This window comes from Paramormyrops kingsleyae, chromosome 22 (assembly GCF_048594095.1).
Source record: "Paramormyrops kingsleyae isolate MSU_618 chromosome 22, PKINGS_0.4, whole genome shotgun sequence".
Classification (NCBI taxonomy): domain Eukaryota; kingdom Metazoa; phylum Chordata; class Actinopteri; order Osteoglossiformes; family Mormyridae; genus Paramormyrops; species Paramormyrops kingsleyae.
The window spans coordinates 4,049,459-4,074,256 of NC_132818.1; the positions used below are offsets into that span (position 1 = coordinate 4,049,459).

Below are 24,798 nucleotides of genomic sequence, written 5' to 3' on the forward strand. Positions count from 1 at the left end.
TAATATACACTGTTATTACTTCTAATGACGTAAATATTTTCAGTTGTGTGCACATAATTATAAATGATCAACTAGGAAAATGTTTTTTTCAGCGTTATTATAACAATATTACTGTACTACTTCACTCATGCATTTTTGATAATGCCAATCATATTAATATATACTAATTAAAGGTTGCTCTGACCTCTCCAGGAACCTGAAAGCAATTGCACGCAATTGCCATTCTAGACTTCTATTTGGGCTCCTGAAAGGCTGGAAGACTATTCCAGCCTGGGCCAAGTTGATCTCACACAAGACTGACACACTAGTTCACTAACATTAGCATTAAGTCACAAGTGCTTCAGTGTGCCCAGAGCCACAGGGGCAGACAGACAGCTGCAGATGGCCCTGCAAGGGAAGGCTGCTACTTATTAGGCCGACGATAAAACATTGCTTGTTTGTGTTATTTTACCCAGCCCTGTATATCATAAAGCACCCCTACACCAGCATAACCCAGCTGGATGTGCAGTGAGTGTCACCTAGCCGACATGCCAGGTTTGAGAAGGGCTCATACACCCCGTCTGATCTGGGTGTGAGATTTAAGGACGCTGCTTGGGATGGGTGTGTAACACAGAAAAGCACTCCAGGTGAAACATAAAGACTTTTATTTTTCTTTAAAAAAAAATCATATCCAAATGACTAAAGTCTGAGCCCTCGGTGCAGGTCGGTCTTCATGTGGAGGGCTAGCGGGCCCAGGTACCAAGCAGCTGCATGATGAGAATGGCCCACCAGCACCTCACTCACACCCCCCCCCCTCCGCATGACGCCTGCTCACCGAGTGCAAACATGGAGCAGGGGGCAGAGCTGCACTGGCAGAGACCCTGAAGGTGTGCGTCTGACTGCTCCTTCGCATCCAGCAGCTTCCAGACACAACCCCACTGATCAACACTAGGGGGCAGAGCAGAGGACCTGGTGGAGATATGCTAAGGAGCCAAATTACCCACCTGAGGCATATCTGTCACACAGGTGTAACATATTAAAGATGCATCTCCAGATACACTCAGTCACGCCTGCTTGCCACCGATGTAACACGGCTAAGCGATGAGACATTTAAAAAAGTGTTAGAGGCAGGGTACTGATACAGTACAGTAAAAACAGTAAAATAGGGTAATCAAAATAAAGCTCAAATTTTCAGTGTTTTACTTTAAGAGAGACACCAGGGGTGGTAACACACAGCCCCTCCCCCCACAAGCATTTAAACCAGCTAGAACCTGATATTTCTAGATTCAGCTGAACGTGAGTGCTTGTGCACAGGACAGAGATGGAGGGGGTATGGAGAAAGGGGATGAGCTATTTCACAAATCGCCGGGGGGGGGTTACACAGCTACAAGCAGGAGTCCCAGGTAAGCTGCAGGTCAGAACTGTCTAAGAAGTCTGCTGAAAACACACTGGAGGGTGCATGAGATCCCAGAGGGGGCACACCTGAAAGCCCGCTGGTCCCCACTCCCATGGTGATGTCCAGCCAATCCATGCCATCCAGGCCCGGCTCTCCGAAGTGGGGGGTGAAGGAGAGCTCACATGTGTCCATAGGAGAAGGAGGGTGGTCCAAGATGCTGGAAGTGCTCAGCAATTGGCTATGGAGGTCGTCAATCAAAGTCACCGGGCCTCCTGGTTCCACCCCCAGCAATGGCTTTCCAGTGGTGCTCTCCAGGAAGTCCTCCAGACGGCCGCTTCCTGTGCCGACCACTTCCTGTTCTGCAGAAACAGGTGCCTGAGGTTCCCCTTCCAAAGGGTGCTGAGAGACTGGGGGCTCAAGGGGGACAGGGGCTGAGAAATGTAGAGGGGAGTGGCTAGGTGAAGGGGGCAAGGTTCTGGAGTCAAGGCAGGAGAGCCCCGGGTCTTTGAAGCTGGCAGAGATTTCTGGGAAGCCAACATGAAATAAAATAAGATCATAGAATGGGTGGAGTCAGAAACAGGCGATGCAAGGTGAAGGCAAAGGAGTAAAGATTGCACTCAGAGGCAAAGCAAAAAGGCAACAGGCAGAGTAAAAACAGGAAAACTGGTACCTCCGCTCTCAATTAGGATGTCAAAAAAGTCAGCCATCTGTTCACTGGAGTTGTTCTCCTTCAGGAGGGAAAACATAATCAGTATGAAGGCATTCCAAGGCAGAGTCGCACCTAAACAGCTAAACAGCTTTGCAACCTGGGAGCAGTTAGCAGCACGGTCATCCAAATTGCTCCGGGTTACAAGTAACCTGCATGTATGAAGGCAGCCGGCTGACGCCCTTGCAGGTAGCTGTGTCACATACCTTGTCGTGCAGCGGGGGTGTGGGACTCTGCCTCTTAAAAGCCGGGGAGAGGGGCCCGAATAAGGTGTGCACATCGATACCAGAAGACATACCCACCTGGTCCAGAGAGAGACATGGGATGAAGGAGACAGCAAGCAAGACTGCACAGGCATCCAAACTGTTCACACTTACCATGTGGGTGGGAGATGAGGGGGCGGGCTCCTCAGAGGGGGCGGGCTCATTAGAGGGGGCGGGCTCATTACCGAGAAAGAAAGGCTGCAGGTTGGGCGGGGCAGAGAGGGAGCTGTTTGACTCTTGTCGTTGGTTGGTGGACACCTGGAGTCCCTAGTTGGAGGACAGACTCTGTCACATTTAACTTCCTCATTAACCAGACAGATACGAAACAGGTCGTCCTTTTTCTGTTGATCTTGCACCTGGTGCCAATCAGTTTGTATGAGATATTAACTGAGATCATCCATGGTAACAAAAAAAAATGAACACTCTCGACTAGGCCTGGAATGCCCAGGAACATACTCTTCACTGACAAGAAATGATATCAGGGAATTATGACAGGCGCAAGCACATCGTACCTTTTTCACCAGCTGATGGTTGAGACCTGGCTGAAACTGTGACTTGGATTGGGCGTTACTGTCAGTCACGGGAGGTGATTGGCTGGAGGATTTGGTGGGTGTGGACTGCACTCTCTATGGGACACAGACAACAGAGCAAAGCCGCATGTTTAGAGAATTACCGAGTCCTTGTCCCAGCTGGTGCTCAAGGTCACACCTTGGCCATCATGGCAGGCCAGTTCCCCTGAGGCTACCTGTAGACTGACATTTCCAGGGCCTTCGCACTGTGACAGCGTCCCCTCCTGGCCGCGACTGCCAAGTGCAACCAGGAAGTGGTTGCTGTTGCTATTGCTCAGCAGTGTCGGGGCGGGGCAGGACTTGAGGATGTCCAATGACAGGGAGGGGGCAGGCATAGAGATGGCAGGTTGCTGGCTCCCAAATACAGGGGGCACCTGGCAAATGGATGACAGCTCATTGTTCTGCCCAGTTAACGTACCCATACATAGTTATTAGACCCCTCCCCCCAGTCCCCCCCTAGCCCCCCTCTCAACTGTCCGTACCTGCTGTACCTCTACCTCCAACGGTCTCCTCTTCTTCTTCTTCTTCTTCTTGTGCGTCACACTCGCTTGTCTATCCTGCACCAGCTGCCCCTGAGGTGCCTGCTGCCACTGCTGTCTTTGGTGCTCTAATTCGATTGGCTGCCGCACCTGAATCTTCTGACGCTGCTGGATCTCCATTGGCTGCTGCACCTGTGCCACCTGACGCTGCTGGATCTCCATTGGCTGCTGCACCTGTGCCACCTGACGCTGCTGGATCTCCATTGGCTGATGTGTTTGTGGCACCTGATGCTGCTGCAGTTCCATTGACTGCTGCATCTGTGGTACCTTACACTGCTGGATTTCCATTGGCTGCTGTGTTCGTAGCACCTGACGCTGCAGTATTTCCACTGACTGCTGTGTCTGTGATACTTGACGCCGCAGTATTTCCATTGGCTGTTGTGTCAGTGGCAGGACGGCCGGCTGGTCAAACGATCCCAGCTGCAGGTCTGCCTGTGACAGCATGTCACCCAAGTCATCCTCCACCTCCTCCTTAATGGTCACCTGGATGGTGTCATCCTCGCTAAGGTCGGGGACATATGAGCCGTAGGCACAGCATGTGGTCTCCCCCACACCTTCATCAGGCTCCTGTTTGACTCGCACGCCAGCCACTTCCTGCAGCTCCGCCCCCACCCGCTTGCCCTGCTCCAGCTGCGAGCGCAGCGTCTCCACGAGCCGCTGCTTCTGCTGCAGCATGCGCGTCAGCTCCTCAATCTGCTTGTCCTTCTCCTGCAGCATCTGGTCCTTGTCCAGGGTGTGAGGACAGCGGGAGAAGCGGCACGGTGCTGGGGCCTCGTCTTTGATCGCGGTGGGCAGCAGCGGGGAGGAGTGGAGGTTCAACTGCGTCAGGGGGGAGCTGACCTGTTTTAAAGGAGGCGAACCACAGGACAGGAGGAGAGAGAATGTCAACCCAAGCTACAAAGAGGCTGCAAACAGGAGGCTCAGGAAGTCTCTGCCCCAAAGGCCACAGAGAAGAACTGCAATACATCCAGTCACTTATTGGGTTTAAAACGTAAATAAATATCGAGTCCTTGTCGAGGTTAAACATTGCCTAGCAGGTGAGACATACCGTATCCCCAAATGTATCTCCATTACAGCTGGTTTCATCTGGACTCATCCCAGCCAGTGAACGGTCAGAGGGGGCGGGAGACTCGGGTGGTGATGAGCTCGTGCTGCCAAACTTCATGATGGGGGGTGGGGGCCCCGGTGCAGCTCCGCCTCCTGCAATTGCAGCCACGAACGGGAAAGCCGCCGCCACCACCACTCCTCCTTCACCGGAATGGTGCAAGACAGTGGTCCCTCCCAGAATGGGGGAGGGCCCCACAGGCTGGGATAGCTGTTGCGGTAGGCTGCATTTTGGGGCACCGACCCCAGCAGTGCCCCCTGAAGGGGCTGGGCCTCCGTTCTGCTCCTGGAAGGTCCGCAGTCTCTCAAGGAGGTCGTTCTTCGTACCCGACACTGGCAGGCCCCGGATCTTCAGCTCCTGCTTCAGCTCAGCAACCTGAAAAGATTTGTACCTCTTTACTGCATGGAGGTCATCATGGTCCTGCAGCCACTCTTTTGCTTTACACCAGCCTGACTCACCTTGAAGTCATCCAAATTAGGGGGCAAGGGTCCCAGCTTAGGCAACACCACGGTGGGGTGGGCCTGACGGAGCGGCCCACCTGGACTAGATGTCGTCAGTGCAGGGGTGGGTCCACCCCGAGAGGGAGAAGGGCCAGAAGTGGAGGGAGACTGCTGTTCTGCCGGAGGTCTGAAGAGACAGTGTATAAGCAAATGTGATAAAGCTTGGGGGGAAGATGGGTTAGGGTTAGAAAGGGGGTGTTCAACTTCGGGGAAAGGTGGTATGGTGTGGTAGGGATAGGGAGGAGGTGCTCACTTGGGAGGGGCAGGCAGGATGGTGTGGTAGGGATAGGGAGGAGGTGCTCACTTGGGAGGGGCAGGCAGGATGGTGTGGTAGGGATAGGGAGGAGGTGCTCACTTGGGAGGGGCAGGCAGGATGGTGTGGTAGGGATAGGGAGGAGGTGCTCACTTGGGAGGGGCAGGCAGGATGGTGTGGTAGGGATAGGGAGGAGGTGCTCACTTGGGAGGGGCAGGCAGGATGGTGTGGTAGGGATAGGGAGGAGGTGCTCACTTGGGAGGGGCAGGCAGGATGGTGTGGTAGGGATAGGGAGGAGGTGCTCACTTGGGAGGGGCAGGCAGGATGGTGTGGTAGGGATAGGGAGGAGGTGCTCACTTGGGAGGGGCAGGCAGGATGGTGTGGTAGGGATAGGGAGGAGGTGCTCACTTGGGAGGGGCAGGCAGGATGGTGTGGTAGGGATAGGGAGGAGGTGCTCACTTGGGAGGGGCAGGCAGGATGGTGTGGTAGGGATAGGGAGGAGGTGCTCACTTGGGAGGGGCAGGCAGGATGGTGTGGTAGGGATAGGGAGGAGGTGCTCACTTGGGAGGGGCAGGCAGGATGGTGTGGTAGGGATAGGGAGGAGGTGCTCACTTGGGAGGGGCAGGCAGGATGGTGTGGTAGGGATAGGGAGGAGGTGCTAACTTGGGAGGGGCAGGCAGGATGGTGTGGTAGGGATAGGGAGGAGGTGCTCACTTGGGAGGGGCAGGCAGGATGGTGTGGTAGGGATAGGGAGGAGGTGCTCACTTGGGAGGGGCAGGCAGGATGGTGTGGTATGGATAGGGAGGAGGTGCTCACTTGGGAGGGGCAGGCAGGATGGTGTGGTAGGGATAGGGAGGAGGTGCTCACTTGGGAGGGGCAGGCAGGATGGTGTGGTAGGGATAGGGAGGAGGTGCTCACTTGGGAGGGGCAGGCAGGATGGTGTGGTAGGGATAGGGAGGAGGTGCTCACTTGGGAGGGGCAGGCAGGATGGTGTGGTAGGGATAGGGAGGAGGTGCTCACTTGGGAGGGGCAGGCAGGATGGTGTGGTAGGGATAGGGAGGAGGTGCTCACTTGGGAGGGGCAGGCAGGATGGTGTGGTAGGGATAGGGAGGAGGTGCTCACTTGGGAGGGGCAGGCAGGATGGTGTGGTAGGGATAGGGAGGAGGTGCTCACTTGGGAGGGGCAGGCAGGATGGTGTGGTAGGGATAGGGAGGAGGTGCTCACTTGGGAGGGGCAGGCAGGATGGTGTGGTAGGGATAGGGAGGAGGTGCTCACTTGGGAGGGGCAGGCAGGATGGTGTGGTAGGGATAGGGAGGAGGTGCTCACTTGGGAGGGGCAGGCAGGATGGTGTGGTAGGGATAGGGAGGAGGTGCTCACTTGGGAGGGGCAGGCAGGATGGTGTGGTAGGGATAGGGAGGAGGTGCTCACTTGGGAGGGGCAGGCAGGATGGTGTGGTAGGGATAGGGAGGAGGTGCTCACTTGGGAGGGGCAGGCAGGATGGTGTGGTAGGGATAGGGAGGAGGTGCTCACTTGGGAGGGGCAGGCAGGATGGTGTGGTAGGGATAGGGAGGAGGTGCTCACTTGGGAGGGGCAGGCAGGATGGTGTGGTAGGGATAGGGAGGAGGTGCTCACTTGGGAGGGGCAGGCAGGATGGTGTGGTAGGGATAGGGAGGAGGTGCTCACTTGGGAGGGGCAGGCAGGATGGTGTGGTAGGGATAGGGAGGAGGTGCTCACTTGGGAGGGGCAGGCAGGATGGTGTGGTAGTTGTAGTGCTGCTGCTGCTGGCTGATGATCTGAAGCTGCAGGAAGAGCTGTTGCTGCTGCAGGATCTTGGCATAGGAGGAGTCCAGCAGGGGGGGGGGCTCGCGTTCCACCTTCTGGTCGGGGGGGATGTATTGGTGATATTTTAGCTTCTTCACTTTGGGCTTGCTGTCCTTGGGTTTCTTGGAGCGCTGAGTGGCCCGTTCAGATCCGGTCTTCCCCTGGGCCTGGGGGGACACAGTGGTCTTTAACATGAAACGGCTTTACAGCACTGACAGACCACAGTGGGACAGGAGTCGTGGCCCTTGTAGGGGCAGAAGGAGGACAGTTCACCTTGACTGGCAGGGGTGAAGGCCGGGAGGCTGGGGGAGTTGCAGTTCCATTTGTCAGCTTCTGCTGCACTGGGGGCACCGGTGGGGCAGGAGGAGGCAGGGCAGGGGGTGGGGCCTAAGGGTGACACACATACATATATGTTAGGAGATGGTGGTATACAGATGGCCTCAGAGTCCACAGAAAGATCACGCACCTGCGTGGGGGAGGGGTCACCGACCCCGAGGCTCGACGTGTCCGGGGGTGAGGGCTGGCTGCCCAGCTGGCTTGGCGAGAAGCCGTCACTGCTGTCGTCGTCAAATGATGAGCTCTCCGTCACCGCCTTCGGGAAGTCTGAGAAAGCAGACGTATCCTATTATTATGCTTCTTTAAAGTCCTTCATCTGTGCAAGCTGATGTTGTGCTACGTTGGGGATTTTTGAACAGCTTGTCAACCACAGTGCTGTGTTTGCTGAACTAAAGGCAATTCCAGTAACAATTCTGGAAATTCTCAAAGTGCCATGATCACTGACCCTGGGTGCAGAGCATGATGGGAAGCACAATACAGACATGTACAGTTAAGTCCAGTCGAGTTATTAAATGACAGTTTGCTGTACTTTTCGGTAGCTGACTGACGGCTTGAGAGTGTTCAGCATGTTCAGTCACTCTTGAAACACAGACAGCATGTGACAGCTGGCCAGGAGCACGTGTGAGTGTGGCGCCCCCTACCGAGCAGGGCCTGCTTGACACTGCTGTGCACGGGCAGGATATTCTTGTGGATTAGCTCCATGGGCCCAGGCCTCTGTGCGATCTTGTCGTTGAGGTCATCCGCGAGTCGCGCCCTCTTCAGCTGCAGCTGACGGGCCTGCAGGGAGGGCTCAGCCGACGACTCTGCAGGCAAGACGCGCGCGGAGGCCAACGCCTTAGCAACCGTGATGGGACCGGGGGGGTCGCTAAGTGTGGGGTGTGACAGCGCGTCAAGGACATGGTCCAATCCCAGGCTAGTCCGTCTGCTGTACCTTGAAGGAGGTAAACTGATCTGCTGCATTTACTGTTGGGTGTTATTATTATTATTAAAAATCTATTTATTTACTTATTTTTTAATCAATTAATGAATTTATTTCTTCCCTGGGGGTGACTGGGGAGGGAGGGATTGATGTAAAATGCTGTTTGTGTTGATTGAACTACATTTTGTGTGTGTGTGTGTGTGTGTGTGTGTGTGTGTGTGTGCATACTTGTGTACTTGATGGAAAAAAGAAGATGTAAATAACGAAAGTGTTGTCATACTTCTGTACTACTGGAGGTTTCTGCTTAAGCATGACCTGATTCAATGGTCCAAAAGGAAGACCCTGGCCACAGAGGACACTCACCTTTCAGGATGTGCATCCTCACCAGCTCCGATCGCTCAGGCCTACTCCGGATCTTCCTCTTCAGGTAGTCTTCAGTCTGGGGCGGGGGGAGGGGCAGTCAGCAAGGGACTGATTGGCAGCTGGGCATGAATAGAAGAGGGACACTCACCCGCGCTCGCTCCAGACTCCTCCTCTGCTCGTGAAAGGCAGCCGGACTCTTTAGGGCTGGGGGGGGAGATTCAGTTTGCTCTTACTGTTTGTTGGAAAAAAGGAGGAAGGAAAGGCGAGAGCAGCCAGGCAGCCATGCTGGCAGCGAGCTTGCTTCCTTCAGAGTACCCGCTATCTCGTGCAAAGGCAACCGCAGACAGAAAGAAAATCAGGGGGCGCAGAGTCACAGAGGTGGAGCACAGAGCCAAAGGGCTACGAAGGGTGCTCTTTACTGCCTCTCACAGGGGCCACATGGAACTGCATCACCTTTACTCTTTCACACCCTCTGCTGTTTTCTGCAGTGCATGACCTCCAAGAACCCCAGCAATCACCCAATGGCACGCTGCATGGCCGAGACACGGCCTCATAATGGGGTGACAAGGGCCACTTGAAATACACCGCCCCCACTGGTCATTCACGCCTGCTCTCACTTGGGTTTTACCATCTAGGGCATATGTTTGGGCCACAGTGCGGTGAACTGAGACTCAAAGGATGTGACACGTGTGGCAGCTGAGAATCACAGGAAAAGAAGTCCGCATGGACCTGGATCAGGCCATCCAGAGTGCAGGATGAAGGGTCTGAGAGGATGCTGGACCACCTCCAAGGCCTGTGGGTGGGGCCATAAAGCAGCCCTGCAGCATGACCTGCTGACCCCGGTGGAGAGGAATAGAGCGAGAAGCAGGAAACTGCCCAGGTAGCGCTGACACTGCCTGGTGTGCAGAACCTCCCCTCACCAGGTAAAGCAATTTGTATACAGCGAACACATAGTGAACACACAGCGAGCACACAGTGAACACACAGCAAGCACACAGTGAACACACAGCAAGCACACAGCGAACACGTGGCAAGCACGCAGTGAACACACCGTGAGCACACAGCGAACATGGCAAACACACAGAGAACAGACAGTGAATAAGACAGTGAACAGACAGCAAGCACATGGCGAACATGGTAAAGACACAGTGAACACACAGCAATCACACAAGGAATGCCCAGTGAGCACATGGTGAGCACATAGCGAGCATACAGCGAACACACAGTGAATACACAGCGAGCACTCAGCAAGCATACAGTGAGCACACGGCAAGCCCGCATCCAGTGGCGACCAACCTCCCTAAATGCACTCACACCCACAAAAATACCCACTCACACAGGCCAGACACACACAAAATGGCCACGCCCCCCTAGTGGTTGTATCCGGCTGCATGAAGTGCAGGCAGCTGCTTGAGACGTGCAGGGCACGATAATCATCAGCACTGATAACTCACCCACGCGGCCAAGCTCACCATGCAGCTGCTGTAAGCTCACAGGGTGCTTCAGCTCTGCCACAAGTTGAATGTGTAGAGAGCCCTGTCCCAGGCCAAGAGGTGAGCATGCACCCCCACTGTGAGCACCTTTCAGCTGCTTCGAGCACTTACACCCAAGGTGCAGTACAAACTGCCATGACTCACAGTTCTGTCGACTACTGTCATCTGTTCAGCTCACAAACATACACTTGCCATCAGCCCTCAACCTTTGCTTCGCCACCGACTCTTCCTCTCCAAGAGTCGGCCCGCTTTGACGATACAAAAAAGCAGCCAGGAGCCTCTGAGCAGGAAATCAGCCTCCCGGTGGTGCCCTACACCCTCTGGCCCGGCGCTCGCCTCACGCGGCCGTCCGCGGCTTTCCCGGCTACACCAGAACCGTCTGCACACCTAAGCCTCACCACACTTACCCTCCAGTCAAGATATAACTCAAACGTGATACTGACAGCATCACAAACAAAGAATCAAACAAACAAACACTGTCGCCAGATGCAGGAGCGGCCGCCAGCCACAGTCGTGGGGAGCTTAGGAACGGTCAGGCCAGGCAGGTGTCAGGCCAGGCAGGTAACAGGCCATGAGGATCAAGATGGGTCAGCTGTACCCGACGGGACAGGATCCCGAAGCCGGAGAGGGCAGTGAAGGGGTGGGACTTACGTGGCATAATCCCTTGGCTGACCAGCTCTTCACGAGTCCGTCGCTGCTGAAGCTTCAGCTGAAGAACTGCAGGAGAAAAAGGGGGGGGTGAGCAAACATGGGGGCCAACCTGAGCAAGGAAGGCGGCTGGGGCTACAGCGATGCGGAAGGGCGGGCGGCCGTCATGGCTGATCAGCTCGCTGGCGCTCGTCACCCTCACACGCGCTCTTGCTATGCGCAGGAGCTTATCAGGCAGCAAGGGAAACATTGGGGGGGCGGGGGTTACACACTTCCTGTTTCTTCATTTACTTGAAACAGCACTAAGTGCTGGTTGGTTTCTACTCCTACCACAAACACAGGCACACACACACACTCATACACAGAGACACACACAGGTACACAGAACCGCAACGCAAGGCCTCGAAAAACCCCAACAGACTGCATTTATGTCAGGGGAGCCACACTGTCCCCTCCAGCAGTGAGGAAGTGGAACTCATTACAGGAAGTTCAATATTCAAACCGAGTTTCAAACTGCATTTCGAAGGGAGGGGGGACCAGGGTGCCGATCAATAACTCAAGCACAAGTATCTCGGTTCCTCATGTGACTTCCTGTTCCAGGGGCTATTTTCCTCCTTTTTAGGCCTTCATCTGAGGCATCTGATTCTGCGGGATAAGACCCTTTGCCAGTGATCAGGAGGTCACTAGTTCAAACCTTATAAATGGCAGAGCAATCCCACTGTCGGGCCCTTTAGCAAGGCCTTCAACCCCAGTCGCTCTAGGGATGCTAGCTGACCTCGCACTCTGAACCTCACTTGTATATTGCCTTGGACCAAATCATCTGAATAACTGTAATATAATACCGACCTTATATGCTCCCTGTCTGAAGTAGCCCTTCTCCCAACCACTAGGGGTTGCTTAGCACTGGAATTCTGTGTGACCTGCCTGGGTGAAAATCCAATCAAAGGGGTGTCGACAGTATAGCCAGTACTTGGAAAGGAGGCCGGATCAGTTTGCTCATGCCAAAGCCACCAGCTGAGAACTGTAATTCAGCAGATCCACAATGTGGCCCCATTTGCGGGTTAGATGCAGGGAGGTGGAAAAAAGTGGGGCCACAAGGAACTACAAGCCTGAATTTCATTGGACATTACATGCATTAATTTCAGAGATAACACATGTTACTGGAGACCCACAGAAACACTCCCAGCGTAAGCATGGCACCGGGGCTAGGGGCTCATGGACGTGCTGGGGGAGAGGTGGGGGCCGGGGCACTGAACATGTCAGCAAAAGAACCCACCCCTACCGATGCAGAATTTTAGCTGCCCAGATAAACACAGAGAAACACACACATACACACACACACACACACACACAGACTCTCACTGTGCTGGGAAGGACCCAGCCCTCAGTCCAAAGGTCACAGCTGCACAGTGCTCAGTGCCCCCCCCCCCCCACACCTACCTACCAGGCCTCTTTTCTATTTCCATCCACACTGTAACAGTGCCTAATGAACCCCCCCCCCCCCCTTTACAGAGTAGTACTGTAAATCAGGCAGATCGGCTAGAAGTGTGAACCAAGAAACCCTTGGGGACCTAGAGGGAGGGTCCCCGACCCAGCAACCCTCAACAACCCCCACTGAGAGCCTCAAAAACTCCAGAGCCCATCTTGACACCAGAACACCCCCCCTCAACTCTTGCAAGGTCTGCAGGCTGGTTGTGACCATGTGACCTTTAATGTATCTGAGAGCAGCGCACAGATCAGTACAGCAGCCGCGATTAGCAAAAATACACCATGGGTCTCCTCCTACCCACCCCCCAATCGCCTCTCCCACCTTCCCTGAGACTCTGACAGGCATGTCTCTCATAATCCAATCGGACGGCCCGCTTCTCAGGGCTGTCTCTGATTGGCCGTGGCACTCCCAATGGGGCGGGGTCAATGCGAAGTAGGGGGTTGGTGTCCAGCATGGTGACAGTCTTGACAGAATAAAAATAATCCTACAGTAAGTAGGAGAAAAAGTCACAAAAAAAGCTTAATTCAGTCCAATAGGGAGGAAAAGGATGACAAGCCGGGATATTTAAAGAGAGCAGCTCTGTGTCAGAGGGCTGATGAGAATGCAAGCTGCTGTCTGTGCTGTTCCTCTGGGACACGGCGCACAAACTCCGGGGAAAACACAGAGATAGACAAGCAGATCAAAGACAGCCCTGCATGCCCCAATATGCAATGTCAGGTAAATATATTCCAGGGTAAAAAAAAAACAATGCAACTTGCATACAAATCCTAATATCGTCCGGATACATGAAGCCACCACAAGCAGAGCAGCGGAGTCCTGGTGGGGAGGGGGGGGCTGATCCGCAGTAAGCTGGCCAGCACAGGCTGGGGGCCGGGCTCAAGAGAGAGGCGCGCAGGGCAGCTAGACGATCTGACAGCTTCTCCAGCTAGCCGCGATTACAGTCAGTCATTCGGCTAGGCACCGCTGTCATCTGCCTTCCCCCGGCCCCTCCTCCCTGCTGTCACCCCCCTAAAACACACGTCTCCCTCACCCCACCCCCCGGGGCCAATTGGCCCTGAATGATACAGCAGGCAAACATCTGTTCATCCATGGCGGTGACCTCACCACCCTGAGACGCATGGCCGGGGGGTGGGAGTAGGGGACGCAGTTGTCAAGCTCTGGGCCATAAACTGGGCAAGCAGAGTATCAGGAGTCACTGTTTGTGACAGAGGTGCAGTGGGGCTGTGAACTCAACGCACAGCCTATAGCCAACGGGGCCCCGCGGAAACAAGAATAACAGACTGAGTGATAAGCAGGGATACAAACCATGCCACGCACACTGCGAGTGCGGCTGGCAGCTGTACTCGAGCGCACCTCGAAGCAGAGCGCCACGGTTTGGGGTACCCATCCTCAAAACCGGTAAACAAGTCCCAAATTAGCCGGTCGGATCGCCTTTCTTCTCGGAGGCCCTTCCAGAATGCGCGCCGCCGCAGGCGGACGCTCCCCCTCGGACTGAAATAGCAAGGGCAGCTGCCCGGAGGCACTATATCCAGACTGCTTCACCTGTGCGGGCACAGCTAGGGTTACATGCTAATATTGCGACCTCAGGCGCCCGTAAGAGATGCGCAGATGCCCCCCTCACAGCTGCATTCTCATGCTCCTCACGCATTTCAGCGCAATTCGTCGCTAACATAAGCGACAGCCAGCGTGCATTAATGTGAGGACACAGACTTACACCACGATCCCGCACACATAGCACTGGGCTTCCTCTGTGCTACTGTAATATTGGCTCCAGCCACCAGAGGACAGCAATGAGTAGACAACCTTCAAGTTTGAGTTTGGTAACCTGCATGCCGTCCAGGGTCAGCCTCGTGTCCTGGGGTTGTCAGATGGCCAGATGGGGACAGTGCACACACAGTTCTGGGGTAAGAATTGTTGCCTCACACCTCCAGAGATGTGGGTTTGAGTATAACTGTGTGTAGAGAATGCATGATCCTCTTGTGCTCGACTGGATTGGCTTCCACAGTGAGGATGCTGCTTTGTACCCAGTGCTTGCTGGGACAGCCACCTGGGGCACCATGACCTCAATCTGCATAGAATACGAACATATGGTTCTTCTCATCACAGAACTCACCAGAATCACATGGCAGAAATTATCAACCACCCAACCACAGCTCTGCCTCCCTCTCTGCAAGACTCACAGTAACAACAAAGGCTTTTATTGCTCTATTTATGTTCTTACTGCTTTGGGAGGTGGGGTAAATGGAAATACACACAGAGGCACAGAGTCATGATGATGACTGAATGGACTTTGGGGTCCGCGGCCAAGCTGGCGCTTCAGGGTTTCTTCTTTGCAACTCTGACTCCACCCCCCCCCCCCCACCCCTACCAACCCAAACCAGTCCCACCCAACATACATCTAGGGAACAAACAGAAACACAGTAGTCTGTATGAATCAAATTGGAGGAGGAATCCTTAACTGGGGTCTTGGATAGTGGGAACTGATTAATATCCCAGAATGCACCTGTGCAATAACCATCCAATGAGTTTTGGGTCAGGATTGAGTTGACAACAAAGGAAGGGAGTGAGGGAGATTCCATCAGTGGATTGTGCCCCCCTGGTGCCAGGCAGGGTCATAACAGCAGAGAAGGCTCTTGTGTGTGTGTGTGTGTGTGTGTGTGTATGTGTGTGTGTGCGTGTCAGCATCTAAGCCAGTGCGGGTGTCCTACCCAGAGGAAGCGTAGGAGCACAATCCCCACTGGAAAATGAGGAAATACAGGAAAAACACCACTGGAGCTCAGTCAATAGCCAGAAGGAACCCATTAATTCCACTCTCTCCATCTGACTTGGCAGGGGATTGAAATGCAAAGCATGCTGGGACAGCTCATCATCCAGGAGAGAGCAGAAATGACCCTCGCTTGTGTGGAGCTGTTTTCTCCCAGACTGCAGGCTGGTGCTCTCTCTCTGCACAGAGTGGACACCCCCCACCCCGCCATGCCACTTGTCTGGATCACATCTGCCCAAACAGCCTCTCTGCCTCTCGCCCCCTGCAGATGGGATCCTGCTATAACCTGCCATCAGATGTCCTAGTGTAGAAAACAGCCTGTGAGATGTACAAAGCAAAGGGGGCAATCCAAGGCTGAAAAAACATTTCCAGGTCCAAACAGAGCAGATACCCCTGCACCCACTCACCGTTCTTCCTCTCCTGCAGTGGAAGCAGACCCAGGCCTGCCTGAAGTGACAGTTCCTCCATCTCATTGGTCACTGCCTCGCTCTGTGGGCTGGGGGCGGAGCCAGGAACTGCACATGACACCCCCTCACTGGGGCTGGCCCCTACGCCCAGCGGGGGGTCCATTGTCGACAGGGCAAGGCGGGGGGGGGGGGGGTTCTGCCAGTCCTGAGGGGCACAAACAATGTATTAAAAACAATGGTAAAGGGTGTGAAAGCAGACAGTCAAACGCTTAGTGCCCTTCCCAGCAGCGTGTGTGGAAAAGCACATGTGCCAGTATCAAAAAATGAGCTCGGAGTTTAAAAACACTGGAGGCCGAGGGGGTCCCCAGAGAGATACCAGCGGACCAGGCGCCCTGTTCATGCTGACCTCACACTGTGTCAGTGTATGAACCCCTCAAGATCCAGACAGAACGTAAAGAGGCCAGAGTAGGTATCCCGTGCATGACAGCCGGGCCTGGGTAGGGCACACACTCCTCACTGACAAATCAAGTGTGATTCTCTATAAAGAATCTGTGAAGGAAACCTTCAGAGAACCACAGCACCCCCTATGGGTCTCTCTACTCCACACATGCCAATCTCACCCAGCAGGGTCCACAGCCAGGCAAAACCACAACATGCTGCCCTCTTGCCCTGCAGGGCGCTTCCTGGTAGGGCGAGTGATGGTAGTCTGAGAAGGAGTACGAGACGAAGCAGAGCAGGAAATGGGCTGTGCCCCCACGTGGCCACACCCACCCCACGAGGCCACACCCACCCCACGCGGCCACACCCAACCCCTCGAGGCCACACCCACCCTACGTGGCCACACCCACCCCACGTGGCCACACCCACCACCCCACCCCCAGGGAAGCTGGAGAGAAACGAGATAGCCAGGCTACAACGCGTTGGGCACTTTAACACATCAAGGCTCTCAGTACCTGCATCTACGTTCCTGTTCTTGGAAAACACTCAAAATGCCAGATAAACAAAGGCCATGTACAACAGTTTTACGGAACAAAACCTGAAACATTTTATGGAAGAAGCTTTATTACCACAAGTACTTCCACAGAAAAATCAGCAAACTATATACAAAGGACATCAAATATCAATCATGAATTCTTTTATAGACTAGGGCTGCAGGATATCACATTGTGATTATATGACACATGCGCAATAATCATCAGGGCTTCAGATAATGGCTGTAAACATTTATCTGGACGACGGCTTTTCAGTACCATACGGACATTTACTTACACCCACAATATGGTAAGCAGATTAGCAGTGTGCCTAAAATATTAATGAGAAATGTATTGTGATGCCCAAAACTTAGTGATCTGTATTAAATAATGTTTAATGAATGTGTCGGACTATAAACTGCAAAAAGTACAGCCACACCACCAATGTCTTTATACTTTGTTTATCCGGATTATTTCCTCCTTTCAAAAAGATGTTATGGCTGCTGAGCCTCTCTTCACTTCAGTGTGTATCGTTTCCAAGATATACTAAAACTGTAGTATGTGGCGTGCTCCGCTAACAGAACTTAATAAACACAAGGATACGACGAATTTATACAGATTACTAACTTCTGGACGTCACGATACGACTTTCATTAATATTTTAGGCGTACTGCTAACCTACTTACCATATTGTGGGTGCAAGCAAACGCCCATATAGCACTGAAAAGCTGCCACCCAGACAAATGTTTATGCTTGTCATCTAGAGCACTAGTGATTCTTGCGCATGCACCATGTAATTGCGATTATACTGCAATGTGATATTGTGCAGCCCTAGTACAGACCATACAAATGAGGTATAATTTGTGGCCTGGTTCCCTCAATCCCTATGGTAACGGTCACTATGGTAAACTAAGACTTTCCAGGACACCGAACACCAAACTACAAACACCCTAAAGGATAACAGACACCCAACAAAAACAGGATGTGACCATTTAAGATGACTGCAGAACGCTGTAAACTTCTGAAGAAAAACTATAAGCATGCCGGATTTAAAAACACCTCGGACTTCCAGGGTGAGGGGTTCAAATCCTATGCTCTGTCGGGATGGAGCAGTCATGTTCTCCCTGTATCGCCCAAAAGCACATGGTGTATGAGTGTATCTGAGATGCTCCTACTGTCTGTGCCCCTTGGAGCTCCCTGGGATGGGGTCCACGCTCACAATGACCCAGTATAGAATAAGAAAGGATATTAAGCAACGGAAGACCGGTTTACAAAGCCATGGCAGAAGTTAAGTGTTGGGTCACCAGCCAGTGATCACACGCACAAGGCATCTCACAGATAGGAATCAAAAAGTTTGATAAAACCACAAGAGGGGACGGGTGCCAATTAAACCCAGAAACAGCCAGAGCATACCTGATTTATTTCCTCTTTGAGCAAGGGCTAGGAATTTCCATTTCAGCAGAACGACCTTAAGGGAAAAGCCAGACAAATTAAATATGTCAATGCAGCAAAAATAACATTTTGAAAAATATCAATAAAGAAGGCTGGGTGGATGCAGGTCTGCTGCTTCTAGCAGCTACTAAAATGTCTAGAGTGTCAGGTGAGAAATGTGGTTATTTCCTTCCAATTTGTTCATTTTTTGCAAATCTCTACCGTGGTTTGAGCATATGTTGGCCCTCAACTGCTCAAAGTAGCTCTGGTTAGGTGTCTTACATCATAGGGGTCAGCTACCAAGGATAGCCTTTAAAAGCCTAGTGCATCATCTTAACCTCAAAAAGGATGACAGAATCAGCGTGGTTCCCTGCATAACATCTGATCTACTTTAAGGGCTGTATTCACGCTGGCGTGACCCATTTCAGCTGCGCACTCATTTAAACATCCTCTCTTATCACCACGGAAAACCTGCGTGGGTCTCTGATATGCCTTGATCTCAATTTTCCGTCTGAACAAAACCACTTTCCTGACAGAAGGAGTTACGGCTGCTACTAATAAACGAAATGTTTTTCGGGTTTGTGGGGAAAAAAAAAATCTGTAATGCCAGAAGCATATGGCAGTACAGTCTCACTAATATAGAACATTAATTTCTTAGAAAAAATCCCCTTTGATAAACTACAACGGCTTTCAACCCTGAGATATTAAATTACCAATCTGATCAATTTTTACATCTCATAAAAAAAATTCTTATCGCTCAACCTATTTTCCGCAACAATAACAAACAGCAGAAAGACAAGCGCTTTACGAGTGATGGGCATCCGTTTTTCCAGTGAAAATTATGGTTATGTTAGGCGTATCGTTTACAGAAGTTTATCTCATAACAAAAAGCGAATCGGTTCAGAAGCTCTGATCTTAAACTTAGCGACTTCCACTAAATACAGAAAGATGACTCCTATATGCGACATGCGATCAAGACGATGTGACTGAACTTGTATCGATGACACTTGGGCTACATTTGGGAACACAACAGATAAAGTACAAATCTACAACGCAGCAGAGGGACCTGTCCGGTGCCCGACCACGAGCCCATTTAATCCGATATCTGGCGATCATCTTATGAATGCATTTAATTCTCATGTATATTCGAAGCACATGGTTTTCATCTGGTGCTGTCCTGCACCATCATCTCCCCATAGTCATCGCCGCGTACCTGATCCACTCACCTTACCGTCAGCACGTCGCCGCTGTTCGCTCGCTCCATTGCATCGTACCGCAGAAACGACCACAAATCACGACCGGCCTTCTGGGAGCGACACCTCCAACACAGCTGACAGGCAGCAACAATTGGCTTATCCGGCTGCACTGCGAACTCAACGTTCACCCTGTCGGCACATACACTTAAGGTAATAACATTAAATCTTATTATGTGTATCCGTTGTAGCATACACCTCACAAAAATAAATTTACTCTATTCAGATATATGTTGTTTAAATGCATTAATTAATATTGTGTTTTATATAAAGCATAAACCCCTTTATTAGTATGTGAAGTCGTTTCCGATTTACAATAAACTTCTACCGGAAATCTATCCCACTTTCTATCTGCCCCGCCCTCCACCTCACAGCACCACCAATCGAAAGAGGCATTTGAATGATTGATCGCCAACGTGTCAAATCGTAATCGAGAAACAGTGTGCCGCGATCGATTTTTGGATGAGAGCGCAGTCCTCGGTGACGTTGCGCCAATGACTTGAACGCTAAGCGCACAGCAGCCGTGATTCCCATCCAATCGGGGCACGAACAGCTCTGTTCCGCTGACGCAAGCAAAACTTTGCTGCGACAACTTTTGAGCCACACGCGAAATCAAGCATTCTCTGTAATACATAAGCAGTGCCCAAATATTGTGACTGGCTACATTATCACTTTGGAAACAGTGTATTAAAATAGTTATTTACCTATGAGTATTTCATGTTTCTCATAACATAAAATGTGAATAAAGTGTTACAGTTACAGTTAGCATCAAACTGGCTAAACTTAAAATATTGCAAATATTTCACTATTGTAGGGAAATCAAATTAAATCAAAATCCAATCATTCCTAATCAGTCCAAAATTATTATTATTATTAACACAGTTGAATAATCCCTTCCCCAAAACACTGCTGAACAAAACACCCATCTTATGTTCTTTGAATGGATTTGAGTTCGCCAGCTTGGTCCCCAGTGGCCTAGGGGGGCAATCTCATGTGGAGACTTAGTCTGTGTATTCCATCCTGTCATAAATGTGCCCCACTACCTGTACATTGTGTTCCACTGGATTACATCAAGGCCCATCTACCAGCTAGTTAGGCAGTTGTTGGGTGTCTTGTCCTGGGGATGACCTCCTGGCCATCACGCGAAGCATAATCCAGGCCCATATCCAAGATGGAATTTTAGTGGATTTCCAGAGGTTCAGACAAAAAGAGCAATAGGGGGTGGCTAACTAGAGAGGAATCCACCAAATTATATCTCCCCTTCAGCAAAAATCTTTGGAATAAACCAAAGCTAATCATTAGTTAAAGCATTTTTTTAGTCTTTGGGTAAGTTTATAGCACAATACCAGTGTTTTGGAAAAACCAGTTAACAAACAGTTATAATTTTAGATTTCACACCATGTATTTTTATTAGATATACTTTTATGATTGTGGTTTGATTTTGGCAGTTGGTATTTGCTATTGTAACTGTTTCCTTTTCTGTCAATTGAATTTTTAACTTTACAAATTTAAATCCAAATCCTAAAAATTTAAATCCAAATCCTACACGAATTATAGCATTTAACTGTAACGCAGATCCAAATATGTGGATATCTGACCACACTCTCTTGTTCATCCCAAAACAATGTTCCATCCAGAAACCAATACATAAGAAACAAATTCAGAAACACATTATAATATTATACTAAATACAAACAGTACTGGGTCTGATATAACAAAATTAATTTTATAACAAAAATATCGGTTATTAAAATTACAAATCTGATACAATATTTCTATCATTGTATGGAGTAGGACATGAACTACTGACACCCTGCCGTCAGGGTTGGTCGGACACCGAATATCGGTATCAGGATTGGTATCGATGATACCAGTCTAGGCATTGGATCGAATCAGATCAAAAAATGAAGAAATGAGTGCTATCATCCATCTATCTGCCCAAACGACACCAGCCTGTTGCTCCTCATGTTACGCAAGCCACGTAACTTTCTTCTTTGGTATACTGAACTATCACGAGACTGTACACTGTTGACTGCATTCCAGCTTCTTCAGCAAGAGTCGAGTTACTGAAAATAGCAGTTACAGAAAGTTACAGTTAATCACTCCTAGTTTATGATCCTTTGGCGACGCACAAAGGCTACCCTCCTGTAACTTCTAAACCCTAAGTTTAAGTTTTTGAGTACACATTTCCCAATTAATATTACAAAATGTATTATGTCTTGGCATGTATCCTGCTAATTCAGATATTTGAATTTGACCCACTCTTTCAATTGCTGGTGCACATTTAAATAATTTAAATCAGTGTATTAAAATGACTGTGGGAATAAAGCTCCCCCTAGTGGTTGTCATGGCTTTCGCAAAAATGTAGAATTTTAAGCAGGAATAGCCAATACTGTTTTTACTCGTGGACATTTGACCAGACCTCCACAGATATTCAGAATTGACCAGATGTGTGATTTACCCTGCAGTGGTTGGTTGATTCCTGCAATGTAAATATTTTGGGGCTGGCAGACCAAGGCATCAAAGCAGCGGTGAAGAAGAGGGGGCGAGATGTTTTCACACGAACTTTGCTCTTTATATCAGTATTTAAAAGGACCAATCACAAGGCTTCAAACATCATGGCAAACAAACATAGGGAAAAAATACATAATGTGACTTACAACAAGGTACACGGCCAGCAAACGAGCCAGAATATGCAAATCGCACCAAGCGTCCCAGCAACCATCCCCGGTCCCCACCTCAGCCTTGGAACAAGTCCCAAAGGTCCGCCACCAATGATGGGGGATTCCGTCAGCTCCCAAGCTCGCGGGCACCAGAGAGGCCGAGTAGACCAGGAGGCTGCTGGTGTTGCAGGTCCCCCTGGGTGGTGACCCTTCGATGTATGTGCTCCCCTTCTCGCTCCCCAAATCGGATGGCCTCGCACAGCCAGTCCAGATTCCTCTGGTACCAGCTAGCATACTCCTGATGTATTGTGGCCTCCCAGTTGCGACATGCCTCCCCACAATCACGCAGGGCATCTGAGCCAGCTGGGCCTCCAAACTGTGACACGCCTCCTCCCAGTCAAGCAGCACTGTCTTGCGGCCACTTAATGTCACCTCAGCCAGATACCTCTGGCAGTCGCACTCCTGCTCCCAGCTGACCAACTCGGCACACAACTGCTCCAGCTCCTGCCAGTCCTGCTCTGCGGACCCCCGCAGCCACTCCCGGTCCTGCTCACTGCACTGCACACTGCACCCAGAGTTCGCCCAGCTTGCGCTGTTCCCAAACCAGCTGGGCCTTCATGACATGGCATCACGTGTGCACACATAACTGTCTACACCTCTAATCACTGAATCCCCCACTATCACAACCTCCCTCTTCCTGGGGGGAGGGGGCTCCTCAGTGCCCAAGGACCCTCCTGCCTCCCCAGTCTCATCTGGCTCTAAAGCTGGAAGCATCTGAAAGTGGTTTGACAGTCAGTTCAGGTGATGCCACCTTTGTAAAGTGCGTACACCTTTCTTACGTCTATGACCTATGGTCACTGAGCTCTCTCGATCTCTCTGTTCATCATTCTCCCCTCTCCCCACTTGTGGTATACACCGTATCTCCCTAAAAGGCATATTAACTATCTCATCTGTCGTGTTGAATGATAGCCAGTTGCTCCTCAAGGTCATGATCCACCAGCTGACACTGCTTGCAGATTAAGTCCGACTGGACGCAAGCATCCGGAAGGGCAAATATCTTGTAAACACACTTAGCAGGCCCCATAATTAACTACACTCAGTGACAAAAAAAGTTAAGCACCCAGAAGTAATGGTCCGGCTAGGATGTAATTTGGTACATGTACAGACCAGCGATGGGTATATAAATGATTCGATTTGAAAGGAGCTGGCGCGTTTAATCACCATCCACAGAGGATGCCTCATAAAGACATTAGAAAGCATTACCAGCACTTGATGGAGTTTAATAGGGGTCACATTGTGGGTTTGCATGGGGCCAGGTGGTTATATCGTGCAAATGCCCATCATGTAGGGCATTCAAATGTCAGTCGCCTGATGTTGGGACCAATGGGTACATGAGGGTACACACACACACACACACACACACACACACACACACACCGTGAAGGTTCTGGTCACCCAAAACAGAACACATCAAAGGAGGATCATCATATTGTGTGCCAAGCATTACAGAATCCCATGACATCTGTGCCTGCCATTCGGACACAGGTACTGGACTCTCCACAGCACCCTGTGTCATCCCACACCATGTCTTGACGCCTGGCATCAGCCAGACTATGGGATCACTGTCCCATGTGTAGGCTGCCGTTAACACCACCACAAAGATGGCTGCATCTGGAGTGGTGCCATAACCGGGAGGCCGAGGACTGATGACAAGTGATGTCAAACCATGTTCAGTATTACAACAGGTGACTGCTGTGTGTGCATATGGCAGCACTGAGGGGAGAGGAGCAATCCTGCCAATGTTGTGGAGAGACACACCTGCTTTACTCCTGGCATCATGGTGTGGGGAGCCATAGGGTATGACATCATGGTGTGGGGAGCCATAGGGTATGACATCATGGTGTGGGGAGCCATAGGGTATGACTTCAGGTCATCTCTGGTAGTGATTTGGGGGACCCTGATGGCAAAGCACTATGTCAGTGACATCCTGCATCCACATGTATTACCCCTCCTGAGACAACACCCTGGTGCAGTCTTTCAACAAGACAATGCCCGTCCACACACAGCACATGTGTCTAAGGACTGCCTGCATCATGTTGAGGTCCTCCTGTAGCCAGCCATGTCCCCCGATCTTTCCCCAATTGAACATGTATGGGATCAGCTTGGACGTCAACTCAGACCCAGTGCCAATCTGTAGGATCTTGAGGGCCAGTTACAACAGCTGTGAGCTGACTTGCTGCAGGAGAGGATACAACTCCCTTCCGCACTGTGTGGCCTCACGTATCCAGACTCGATGATATTATAATCATCGCGATACAGTCATGTGACCTTTCACCACGTGCAGATTGGTTTAATTTCCACTACTCCGTCTGGGTGCTTTTTTGTCACTGAGTGTATCTCACCATGACCAGCCCACTATATTTATATAGAGCATTTAACTTTTGGTTGATTTCATTAACATATAGTTAATACAGTGCAGAGTACAATAAAACAGTAAGTTAACACTTTTTGAACTTTTTAATTATCCGATAGGGTGAGAGAGATAAAACCTTTAAAATTAAGCTTAAAATAATTCATGGTTAAATATTAAAATAACCAAATTTACTATTACTTACCACAAGGAATGACTTCCTACTGAACCATGTGAAGTTGCTCTTCGGGGGAAGAAAAACCACAAAAAAACACTCCCACAGCAGGTAAAGTGGAATATGTCCTCCCTGCCCCGACAGGCAACTGTTTTTTTTGGCGCTAGTTAACGTTACTAATGTTAGGCAATATTGCCCGACGGGTGTTTTTTGCTTAGTTACGGGGACAGAAACGCCGCTCACGCGAAACCCACAGCTGCAACTCACTATGGGTAACACTCGCTCTGTTATTAAGAAGGACAAACAAGCATTCACGCAGAACGAAAAAAACAGCCACCCACGTAA

General features: G+C 50.9%; 1 protein-coding gene across 6 annotated transcripts; it reads right to left on the minus strand.

Annotated features, from left to right (window-relative positions):
* Positions 1-627: 627 nt before the first annotated feature.
* On the minus strand, positions 628-24,757 carry LOC111846404 (myocardin-related transcription factor A-like). 6 transcript variants are annotated; one of them, XM_023816534.2, is made up of 20 exons: positions 24,484-24,757; positions 19,179-19,337; positions 17,935-17,989; positions 15,551-15,755; positions 10,894-10,959; positions 8,898-8,953; positions 8,750-8,825; positions 8,109-8,270; positions 7,598-7,734; positions 7,405-7,518; positions 7,045-7,298; positions 5,016-5,184; positions 4,501-4,932; positions 3,396-4,292; positions 3,090-3,287; positions 2,857-2,970; positions 2,459-2,611; positions 2,288-2,383; positions 2,046-2,103; positions 628-1,899 (listed from the first exon to the last, which is right to left on the minus strand). In XM_023816534.2, exons 4-20 carry the CDS (start codon positions 15,711-15,713, stop codon positions 1,364-1,366), a joined length of 3,681 nt encoding a protein of 1,226 aa, XP_023672302.1. In that variant the 5' UTR covers positions 15,714-15,755; positions 17,935-17,989; positions 19,179-19,337; positions 24,484-24,757; the 3' UTR covers positions 628-1,363. The 6 variants fall into 6 exon arrangements, with proteins under 6 accessions (XP_023672302.1, XP_023672298.2, XP_023672303.1 ...); XM_023816530.2 differs by lacking the exon at positions 24,484-24,757 and having other exon boundaries at positions 19,184-19,725; XM_023816535.2 differs by lacking the exons at positions 15,551-15,755; positions 17,935-17,989; positions 19,179-19,337; positions 24,484-24,757 and adding an exon at positions 12,701-13,412.
* Positions 24,758-24,798: the final 41 nt, after the last annotated feature.